This window comes from Scyliorhinus torazame, chromosome 1 (genome assembly GCF_047496885.1).
Source record: "Scyliorhinus torazame isolate Kashiwa2021f chromosome 1, sScyTor2.1, whole genome shotgun sequence".
Taxonomy (NCBI): domain Eukaryota; kingdom Metazoa; phylum Chordata; class Chondrichthyes; order Carcharhiniformes; family Scyliorhinidae; genus Scyliorhinus; species Scyliorhinus torazame.
The window spans coordinates 360,584,453-360,596,855 of NC_092707.1; the positions used below are offsets into that span (position 1 = coordinate 360,584,453).

At 42.7% G+C, this 12,403-nt stretch overlaps 1 protein-coding gene across 2 annotated transcripts in view; it reads right to left on the reverse strand.

The window, feature by feature from the left end:
- camkmt (calmodulin-lysine N-methyltransferase) overlaps positions 1 to 12,403 on the reverse strand; it is a 432,111-nt gene that overhangs the window by 410,720 nt on the left and 8,988 nt on the right. For both annotated transcript variants that reach the window (XM_072510908.1, XM_072510901.1), the window contains exon 2: positions 1,543 to 1,718. In XM_072510908.1, the coding sequence (XP_072367009.1) occupies positions 1,543 to 1,718 (176 nt within the window). The remainder of the gene's footprint in view (positions 1 to 1,542; positions 1,719 to 12,403) is intronic.

Genomic DNA, 12,403 nt, shown 5'->3' on the forward strand with positions numbered 1-12,403 from the left:
GCATCACGCTGAATAAAAATAAAATTGTGAGTACATTTCTAATATGCTTTAGCAGCTGATTTTACCAGTGTGAATAATCTCGGCCCAGTCCTGGGTTAACAAGTGGGAAACTCTAGATATCGATCCATATAACCCTATCAGAGAAACTTATGCAGGCAGTTTGTGTGGACAGGTTCAGGTACAGCTGTGATGCTCCCATAAAGAGCCTTCCAACACTTAACAATGGTCATACATAAAAATGGGGCAGAAGTAAAGATACGAAATAATAACTTAAAACATGAAACAACAAGGTAAGTTGGTACATTATCAACTGCACCCACGGCTCAAATATGCCAAACATTTATGAAAGTCATACATGAATAGAATGTCTATGGAAGAGTTTTATTTTGTGATCTATTTTCACTGCAGCAATTTAGTGCTGTAAACAGAAGATCAAGAATGCTGCATTTGAAGCGACCTTAAAAGGAAAAGTTATCGACATTCTCAGATGTAAAGGAGATGAACATTGATTTGTAAGTTGAAATACAGGGACAATATATGAAGTTAAAAAATAAGACAATTTTAGTGCCGTCTGTGATTATGTACTAGGGCAACTTATTAATTTCACAGATTTCAACAAATATATCAAGCCGGGACTGCAGCAATCATTTGGATTAAGAACTTTTTGCTGCAACGCCTAGTAACGGAAAACATTTTGCATTCAAAGAACAAAGAACAAAGAAAAGTACAGCACAGGAACAGGCCCTCGGCCCTCCAAGCCTGTGCAGACCATGCTGCCCGTCTAAACTAAAATCTTCTACACTTCCGGGGTCCGTATCCCTCTATTCCCACCCTATTCATGTATTTGTCAAGATGTCCCTTAAACGTCACTATCGTCCCTGCTTCCACCACTTCCTCCGGCAGTGAGTTCCAGGCACCCACTACCCTCTGTGTAAAGAAACTTGCCTCATACATCTCCTCTAAACCTTGCCCCTCGCACTTAAACCCATGCTCCCTAGTAATTGACCCCTCTACCCTGGGAAAAAGCCTCTGACTATCCACTCTGTCTATGCCCCTCATAATTTTGTAGACCTCTATCAGGTCGCCCCAGCACTTGCTCAGTATTGTGTTGCAGTGACATTCTCTGCTGTTTTGTTTTTTTGTTACCTGTCAATGTAATTGGAAACTCAAGTGAATTTAAGTATCTGATGGGGATAGCATTAAGTGATAAGACCCAGGTTTCAGCTCTACCGCTCAATAGCATAGGTTCCCTAACCAGAAGAGGCAAAATGGTTTCCCAATGTAATGGGAAGATCACTCTAGCAGTCAGTTAAACTGCTGCAGTTTCAGGAGCTTGGGAGTAAATTGCTGTCCTATCTGGCATCTCTTACTGTGTGTGGTGTGTGAACAGACACAGAGGAAGTCAAAGGAGAGACAACATATATTCCAAATTCGGGGGCAAGGAACAGGATTAGGAGGTCACATAAATGGAGATGAATATTTTTGCAATTTAGTGCTGCACATCAAACAAACAAGAACAAAACATTTAAGACAGTAGATTACCTTAAATACACCCGATACTGTGGATAGGGAACGCAAGTGTATTCAACCCACATTCCGTTATCAGGATCTGACTCCAGTTCCTTCACCACATGTGTGGAAAATATGTTGAGAGTCAAACATCTTCTGGTTGAAACTTGCTGCAGATGTTCTTTATCTATATTCTTCTGTTTCAGCACCTGTTGAAAGAAGAAGCGATCATTCCTACTAACACCATCACATTCGTCTTGAGAAGGCCCGAGCGATCGTTCATAAGAGGGAGGTGAGGGGAGATTTGAATGAGATGTCCAAAATTATGATGGGCATCAATAGAATGGATGGGAAGAGCCAATTTACTTTAGCAGAGGGGTCACTAATTAGGGGGCATTGATTTAAAGTAATTGGTGGCATGATTGGAGTGGAAATGAGGAAATGCTTTTCACCCAGAGGATGGTAGGGGTCTGGAACTCACTGCCAGAAAAGATAGTAGCAGCAGAAACTCTCAACTTGTTTACGAGGTGCCTGGATGTGCACCTCGAGTGTTGTGACTTGCAGGATTGCAGACCAAATGCTGAAAAGTGGGATTAGGCTGGGTGATTCGTTATTTGGTCCGCACAGACATAGTGGGTCAAGTCTCTTTCTGTGCTGTAAACTTTCTATGCTTAAGGGTGCAGCGTACATCTTTATTGACTGCGCAACAACTTATATACACCAGTAACTTTCCTGTAGAGAGTCAACTGCCCCAAGTATTTGTACCTCTCATCTTTTATCCTCTCAATTCCCCATATCACTTTTCTGGTGACCTAGAAGCAGAAGGACACCACTCAACCCTTCAAGCTTGTTGTCATTCAACTGGATCATTCCAGATCTGTATCTGTACCAAAACTCTATTTAAGAACAAAGAACAATACAGTACGATACCAACCTTGGCCAAAAGCCTCAGCACTTCCTTGTGCCGTATCCTTCTATACCCATCCTATCCATGAACTTGGCAAGATGCCTTTTGAACGCCGTTAATGTATCTGCTTCCACAATCTCCCCTGACAACGCGTTCCAGACACTCACCACCCTCGGTGTAAAAAAAACTTGCCTTGCACATCTCCTCTAAACTTTGCCCCACGGACCTTAAACCTATGCCCCCTGGTGACTGATCCCTCCACCCTGGGAAAGTGTGCCTGCCCATCCACTCTATCCAAGCCACTCATAATCTTGTAGACCTCTATCAGGTCACCCCTCAACTCCGTCATTCTAAAGAAAACAGTCCGAGTCTATTCAGCCTCTCCACATAGCTAACACCCTCCAGACCAGGCAACATCCTGGGAAACCTCCTCTAAACCCTCTCCAAAGCCGCCACATCCTTCTGGTAGTGTGGCAACTAGAATTGTGTGCAATATTCCGAGTGCGGCCTTACCAAGGTTCTATACAACTGTAGCATGACTTGCCAGTTTCTACACTCGATGCCCCGTCCAATGAAGGCAAGCATTCCATATGCTTTCTTGATTACCTGACTTTGTTTCATATCTATTGATACACTTAGGCAACAAAAATCTAATCAATTTCACTCTTAAAGATTTCTGGTGACCCAGCAGCCACAGGTTTCTGATAATCCTTTGTGCGAAGGCCTGGAGATGGGGTGGAAGAGGTAGGGGGAAAGCACAATATTAGCTACAATAGACTGAAAAAAGAGACCTGGGTGGAGGATGAGGGGCCAGAGATGCCGAAAGAAAAATGTAAATGGCCCAAAGAAATGAAGGAAGCAGGGGAAACTGCAAAGTTAGTTTTGGGTTTAAAGAAACAGGCAAAGCAGGGCCAGGATGAGGAGGGAACAAAGGGCCTGCGGGAGCAGTACTTTTAAAAACAGGCTGTGTATGCAGGAATTCAAGGCCCGGCTAATTCACCTAACCTGCACATCTTTTTGTGTTGTGGGGGTGAGACCCACACAGACATGGGGAGAATGGGCAAACTCCACATGAACAGTGACCAGCGGTCGAGATCGAACTCAAGTCCTCGCCGCCACGAGGCAGCGGTGCTAACCACTGCGCTACCGTCCTGCCCCCCCGGTGGGCATGTAGTTTAAATTGAAATAGGGATTTAAAATTCAACACAATTTACAGGAAAGTTGCGCAGGCCTTAATCTTAAATGAGTGAGCTGGTGCTGTGCGACTGGGAGACAAACGAGAGACACTTAGGCAGCAGGAAGTGTCAGGGTGCCTATAACTACAGCTAGACTGGCAGCAATTTACATTGGAAAATTTCCATTACAAATATTCACAAATGTAATCTAATTGTAAACGCTGACGTAAGAATTTGAACAAAAATCTAAACAGGAAGCTCACATCATATGTAATAATAATAATCTTTATTAGTGTTGTAGGCTTACATTAACACTGCAATGAAGCTACTGTGAAAATCCCCTCGTCGCCACACTCCCGCACCTGTTCGGGTACACAGAGGGAGAATTCAGAATGTCCAATTCACCTAACAAGCACATCTTTTGGGACTTGTGGGAGGAAACCAGAGCACCCGGAGAGAACATGCAGACTCTGCACAGACAGTAACCCAAGCTGGGAATCGAACCCGAGTCCCTGGCGCTGTGAAGCAACAATTTTATGTATATTCTAGTGATATTTAAGATGTTTTAGCGATTCCTCTTCCTGACAACTGTCTGGGACTAAACTAGTCCTTTTGTAACCATACTATCTTACTTGACCCAAAGATAAGCTTCTGACGACTTATCCACACAAACACTAAGATTGCTTAATTCCACCTCCGTAACATCTTCCAACTTCACTCTCTCAGCTCATTTGCTGCTGCAACCCTCATTCATGCCTTTGTTACCTCCGGATATGACTGTCCAGTGCACTACTGGCTGGCCTCCCTCTGCAAACCTCAGGTCCTCCAAAGCTGTGCCGTCCACGTCTCCATATTCAAACCAAGTTACTTACTGCCTCGGTACTTGTTGACCGACATTGGCTCCTGGTCAAATGACAGTTTGATTTCAAAAATTCCTCATTTTCAAATCGTTCCATGGCCTCACCCCTTCCTACCTCTGCAATTTTCTCCAGTTCCTTAGCCTTCCGAGCTATCTTCTCTCATCAAATTCTGGCTTATTGAGTGTCCCCCATTTTGATCTATCCACCATTGGAGGACATGTCTTCCAATGTCTTATATAAGGTAAACAGTCCGGTTGATTAAAGGTGTCCAAAACATAATTTGTTGCTAAATATTCACTGAATACACTTGCATGAGCACTGAATCAAAACTTAGATCAAAATAATAAATAAACTTATTATGCCTGTTAATAAATGCCTTTGGGCAGCACGTTAGCAGTGGTTAGCACAGTTGCTTCACAGCTCCAGGGTCCCTGGTTCGATTCCCAGCTTGGGTCACTGTCTGTGCGGAGTCTGCACGTTCTCCCAGTGTCTGCGTGGGTTTCCTCCGGGTGCTCCGGTTTCCTCCCACATTCCAAAGATGTGCAGGTTAGGTGGATTGGCCATGATAAATTGCCCTTAGTGTCCCAAAAGGTTAGGTGGGGTCACAGGGATAGGGTGGAGGCATGAGCTTAAGTGGGGTGCTCTTTCCAAGGGCCGGTGCAGACTCGATGGGCCGAATGGCCTCCTACTGCACTGTAAATTCTATGATTATAGCAAAAAAACGATAAAACATAAACACAAGAAAAATGTAAAGAAAATACTTTGAAGACTTCCGGTGACGTTCGTGAGCGAGTCGGCCGAATTGAGAGGAGCTCCCGCCAATGTCTGCTGGTTACGCCCCTTTCGTCAAGGGTGCTTGCGCATCTTAAAAGTTTGAAAACCGATGTAGCAATGTTGCAGGAGACTCACTTGAGGGTGAAGGACCATGTGAGACCTAAAAAGGGCTGGGTTAGTCAGGTGTTTCACTCTGGATTTGACGGAAGGGCTCGAGGGGGTAGCGGTAATGATGAGCAAAAGAGTACGGTTCCAGATGGAGAATGTGGTTGCCAGTTAGGGGGGTAGATATGTGATTGTGACAGGGGCACTGGAGGGGAGGCTAGTGGTGCTGGTAAGTGTATGTGGTCCCAATTGGGACGATGTGGGATTCGCAAAGAAGGTATTTGGGGCCATCCCCGAACTGATAGTGGGGGCGGACTGGAAATTAGTTCAGGAGCCAAGGTTGGATAGATCACGGCCGCGCTCACTGGTCCCATTGGGGAGGCAAAGGCGTTGGCTGGGCTAATGGTGGAAATGGGAGGGGTGGACTCATGGAGGTTTCTGCATCCGAGGGAGCGGGAGTTTTCTCGGCAGTCCGTAAGGTGTACTCATGGATCGACTTTTTTGTGGTAGGGAAGGCTTTGCTGCCTGGGGTTAAGGGGTCAGATTAAAGGAGCGAAGTATGGGCTGGAGCAGGGGGAAATGTTTTGATACATGCAAGACAGAGCTTCCCAGTGGAGCCTGCCTCCACATTGCTGGAGGAGCTGCTGACGACAGGGGGTCTGGAGAAGGGGGTAGTGTCGGCGGTTTACTGTGGTATTTTGGAGGAGGAGAAGGCACCACTGGAAGGGATCAAAGCAAAGTGGGAGGAAGAGTTTGGAGAGGGTATGGAGTGTTAAGTAATGGGTTAAGACACATTGCAATTCGTTGTCTCATTTATGTTAAGTAACCATTAATTCACTGTTCGCCATTAACCATTAATTGACACTGATATGTAAAGGGGCTTCAGGTGGCCTCTGTCAGGTGGTGTGTTAAGAGTTTTGTGCAGAGGCTGTGGAAGCGAAATAAATGGTGTTTGGTGAAAAGGAACAAGAACTTTAGACTCTTCATTTCACTGCAACTAAAACGTCTGACAGTTGGTAGCAGAGGATGGTTGCTGTGCAAATGTGAAGGTTTGAAAGATACAACTTTTCCTGATCAAACCAAGGACTGAGTGAGAAGGAAAAAAAAAAATACATGGCTGAACCCAGGGTAAAGATGGCTGGATATGACTATCCTCCCTTATTTTCTGAAAGGGAATCGTACGACCAATGGAGAAGTGCAGTAGGTATGTGGACTAAAGTAACTGCTTTGGGAAAGAGAAAACAAGGTATGGCATTGGCTCTTTCTCTACCATATGGCAGTAAAATCCAAAACAAAGTGCTTTCTGAGCTGGAATTGGAAGAGTTAGACTCAGAAGAAGGTCTGGAGACTTTATTACATTATATGGATAAGATTTATAAGAAAGATGACTTGTTAAGTGCGTATGAAGCATGGTTGGATTTTGATAAGTTCCGGAAAATGGAGGATATCTCCATGGAAGACTATATAATGGAATTTGGCAGACTATATAAAAGGCTGCAGACACAATCTGGAATTTCCACAGTCTGTGTTGGCCTTTAAATTACTTGACTGTGCTAGAGTGAGCAACATGGATAGGCTCCTGGTTTTGACAGGAGTTCAGTTTACTGATAAGGATACCTTATTCGAACAGATGACAAAAGCTTTACAAAAGTTTCTGGGGAAACATTCGATTCCGATGGCTCTGATGACCCAAATAGGTCAGCCTGCAATAAGGCAGAATATGGAAGATACACTAGTAACAGGATGGCAAAATCCTATGGCTACGAACAGGGCTCAAGACTATAGACAGTGACCGAGACAAGGAAATTATGAAGACAGAAACCTAGTTAGAACCTACAAAAGGAAGATGAACCCCAGAAATGCACGGGGCATGATAAATCGATGTTTTCGATGTGACTCTCATTACCATTATGCTTTCAACTGTCCAACTCGTTATGATAGAGTGTTTGAAGCGACACATGACACGGAAGAGTCAGAAGAGGAAAAAGATAGTGACCAGAAAGAAGGCATTGTCCTATTGACAAGCAGTTTTACACCGGTAATGAGGGTGTTGGTTGCAGAATCCTTCAACTGTGCTGTATTGGACAGTGGTTGCACATCTACTGTGTGTGGAATTGACTGGTTAAAATGTTACCTGGACTCTTTGAATGCTGAAAATCATAACAAGGTTAAGGAATTTGAAAGTTCCACAAGTTTCAAGTTTGGGGATGATAATACTCTGAAGTCGCTGAAAAGAGTGGTGATTGATCCCTTGCAATATTGCCGGAGTGAATCATTTCATTAGCATGGATGTTGTATCAAGTGAGATACCTTTGCTTCTGAGCAGACCATCGATGAAGAAAGCACACATGAAACTGGATATGGAACAGGATACGGCAACAGTTTCTGGAAAGACTGTGGACTTACAATTTACACAGTCGGGACACTATTGTATTCCATTACTGACAAATAATTTTTCAAGTAGAGTGATTAAGGATGTGTTAATGGCAGTTGAAAATGGGACATTAGCTGATAAAAAGCTTGTGGTATTAAAACTGCATAGGCAATTTGCACATCCGTCTCCTCGGAGGCTGAAAAATGTATTAAAGGATGCAGGGGTAAGGGATGACGACTATACTAAACTGATAGAACAGGTTAGTGACCGCTGTGAAGTTTGTAGGAAGTACAGAAGATCACCAGCACGGCCGTTAGTAACCCTACCTTTGGCCAGGGATTTTAACGACATTGTGGCCATGGACCTTAAGATCTGGGATAAAGCAAATAATATATTTATTGTGCATTTTGTAGATTTAGCAACCAGATTTAGTCAATCAACGATTGTACGAAGTAAAGAAAAGAGAGTAATTCTGGATCAAATCGTGGAAAAATGGATAGGGACAGGAATGGGTCCACCGGCAAAACTCCTTACGGACAATGGGGGAGAATTTGCTAATGATGAGTTTAGGGATATGTGTGAAAACATGAATATCAGAGTTATGAATATGGCTGCAGAAAGCCCATTTAGTAATGGTGTCTGTGAAAGAAATCATACAGTCATCGATGACATGCTTCGGAAAATTTTGGCAGATCGACCAAATTGCAGGCTAAATTCAGCTTTAGCATGGGCAGTACATGCAAAGAATTCATTGCAGATGGTTGGGGCTATAGTCCTTATCAATTAGTGTTTGGTAGAAATCCTAAAATTCCGTCCATTTTGGATGACCAGCCGCCAGCTTGGGAGGGGACTACAATTAGCTCTGGTTTTGCTGAACATTTAAATGCATTACATAGCAGTAGAAAAGCTTTTTTGGAAGCAGAAGTCTCTGAAAGAATTCGCAGAGCTTTAATACATAACGCATGGCCATCAGATGCCGTTTTTCAGCAAGGAGACATGGTATACTATAAGAGAGACAATTCTAATGAATGGAAAGGCCCAGGGAAGATCATAGGCATGGATGGCAAAACAATTATTTTGCAACATGGTAATCAAACTGTTAGGGTCCATTCATCAAGGATAATGGGTAATTACAAATTTTCAAATTTAGACAGAGCAGACAGACATGACGAGGAACCAGAGTCATCTGGTACGCATGTGTTACAGAACTAGGAGGACCAATTAACTGATATAGACAGGGTTTCTGTGGAGGAACACAACACTTCTGGTGAATTAAAACAGGCCATTTTTCTGAAAGGGCAACTGCCAAAAGTTGGTACAAAAAGTGACATACTTGCCTGAAGGGTCTAGTCAATGGAAGGATGCAACTGTTATTAGTAGAGCAGGGAAGGCCACTGGAAAGTATAAACATCGGTTGAATGTACAGCATTCAGGGGAAGGAGTCAAGACAATGGATTGGGAAAACGAAGTGCAAAAATGGAGGGCACAGAAACGCAGTGCCAGTTCAGATAGTACATCGGACAGTGAACAGGTCCGCAGGAAAAGGTTGAGAACTATTGAAAGGACACCCCACAGCAGAAGGGAAAGATCAAGCAGTAGCTGCACAGAGCGAGATACCAGGCGGGAGAGGGGACGTAGTTTGTCAAGATGTCGGAACAGGAGTAAGACTACGAATACTAATAGGAGTAGAAGCCCACATGCACGTGAGATTTTGGTGGCTTCAAATAAATTAGATGAAAAAGTTATTAAAGAAGCTAAACAGCAAGAATTGCATAGTTGGAGTGAATTTGGGGTATACACGGAAGTACCGGATAGGGGGCAAAGAGCTCTATCCCAGATGGATTTGCACGGAAAAGGTTCTTCCGGATGGAACTTATAAGGCAAAGGCCAGGCTCGTGGCAAGGGGATTTGAAGAAAACTTAGAAGATCAGGATTTAAGGGTAGATTCACCTACAGCAGAAAAGGTTATTTTAAAGATCTTCTTGGCTCTATTCGCCACAAAGGCATAGGAATGCAAATCTATAGATATAAAAGCTGCCTTTTTGCAGGGGCATCAGCTCCAGAGAGACATTTTTCTCCGTCCTCCTAAAGAAGCAGCTAACACAGAAGGGGTACTCTGGAAGTTGAACAAATGTGTATATGGATTAAATGATGCATCTAGAGTCTGGTATTTTTCGGTAAGGTCAGTTTTGTTAAAGTTAGGCTGTTGCCAGTTGAAAGCAGATCCTGCAATGTTTTACTGGCACTATAAAGGAAATCTTTCTGGCATTTTTATGATGCATGTCGATGATTTTTTGTGGGGTGGGACTAGTGATTTTGAAGCTATGGTAATCTCTGGTTTGAGGAAAGAATTCAGGGTTGGAAGTCAGGCTTCCGGTGCATTTAAATATATTGGACTGGAAATTGGACAGACTAAGTTAGGGGCAACTTTACGTCAGCAATCTTATTTGGAAAGCATCACCCCAATAGCAATTAGTCGTGGCCGAGTTTCACAAAAAGACGCAATGGTTTCAAAGATAGAAAAAGAGCAACTGCGAAGTTTAATTGGGCAACTGAACTGGTTAGGTAGACAGACTAGACCGGACGTTGAGTTTTGATGTCTTAGAGATGAGTACAAAAATGAATGATCCCAAAGTGGAAGACATAAGAAGGGCAAATAAAGCGTTGGCCAATCTAAAAATGCAGGAGTGTGTTTTGAAGTTCCCGGTTTTAGGTGACCTTAAGCACTTGAAACTCATAGTTTATAGTGATGCGTCCTACTCAAATTTATGTGATGGGGTTTCAAGCGCAGGAGGTTTTATAATTTTCCTTTTGGGGAACAATGGTAAATGTTGCCCATTTGTGTAGGAAGCAAAGAAAATAAGGAGAGTGGTAAAAAGCACTTCGGCTGCTGAGACGTTAAGCCTTGTAGAGGCGGTGGACATGGCTTTTTATATAAGTATGATATTGGCAGAAATTTTGGGATTAGGGGATTTGGGTAATATACCTGTTGACTGTCACATTGACAATAAATCCCTGTGGGAAAATGTGCACTCTACAAAAGGTGTCAATGAAAAGAGGTTACGGATTGACATCGCAAGATTGAAGCAGATGTTGGACAGAGGGGAAATAACAAAAATTAAATGGGTCGACAGGAGCTATCAACTGTCAGACTGTTTTACAAAAAGAGGGGCGAGTTCACAGAAACTTTTGGATATTGTTAATGAAGGGCGCTTGTTTCTGTGACTGTTTTTTTTTCATTCTCGTCCAAACAAAAAAAAAAAAATGTTTTTTAAGGGGGGGGGGGGGAAAGAGAGAGAGCAACCTCTCCACCCTGTGCCCTGGCGTGGCAAGAGGACCTGTTGGAATTCTTGACTCTTGAGAAGGTTAAGTTTGAACTGAGGGGAAGGATGGAGGGGTTCTACAATTCATGAACATTATTCATATGCGCTTTCAAGAATTGGATAACATCGAGCATTAGTTGGAAGGGGGGGGGGGGGGGTTGGCGGACTGTATGTGTTAATGGTGACTATGGATGATTTCTGATTCCCTTTTGTTATTTTGTTGATGTTAACATGCGGGCAGTTGTTTGGGGGTTGATGGGAGGATGGGATCGTTGTTGCTGATATGGGGATACTAAAGTAATTTAACAGATGTCTCAAGAATTCCGGAAAGATAGAAATCTGCTCAAAAATTAATCATACGATCTTATTCTTAAGGAACTCCTTAACTATAGTTTAGTCCCTTGTTCATTTTTAATTGGTTCCAACTCTCAGCTGAGATTCCCTGATTCGTTCAAAAAGGTATCAATCACTCAATAGGTGATTAGTTAATTAAACATTGATCACTTACCTCTTGATTAATTAATAATTCCCTGAGAGAATACTGTTTCTCATGCGATTTCTCATGGTTAAAATCTTTACGCCATGACTAGCCACTCGCCTTGCTATGGATACTTGATTGTTGCAATTTGCTAATTGTGTCTTCAATGCAATGGCATATTCATATTATTGTTTCTTTAGGTAGAGCTTAATGGAACATTCTTCAAAACATTGTTAACATCTGCAGACATGACCTTAAGATTACTCATTTTACAGAACATTGTTTATACCTTTTGCAGACTAGATATTTCTAAAAATCATTTTATTTCCCAGTATGTATTTAGTTGATTTCTTAAAGGGCCCCAAACAACTAATAAATCCAACAAGGTCCGATACTCTGAAACTTGACTTAAACTTCTCTGCGTCTTTACCTCTTTCTTTAAGATGCTATTTAAGCATCTTAATTTTGACCAAACCTTTGATCATCTGCCCAATATAACCTGATGTGCCTCCGTGTTTAATTTTGTTTTAAAATGCACCTGTGAAGCTATTCAGGTCATTTCATAGCATGAAAGATACTATAAAAATATAATTTGCTGTTTTAGTTGTTACTCGGGTGTGAAGTTTCAGTTTGACAAGGGCAGGAACAATTAAAAGACAACCCTCTAGTTTTTTCCTGATCTGACGGACTAGACAAACCTGCAGAATTTAAGAAAAAACCTACCACAAAATAGAATTCTTATAGTGCAGAAGGAGGCCATTCAGCCTATCAACCCTCTGAAAGAGCATCCTAACCCACTTATCCGCCCTATCCCCACAACCCCAGCTAACCTGCACATCTTTAGACACTAAGGGGCAATTTTAGCTTGCCCATTCACCTCACCTACATATCTTTGGAC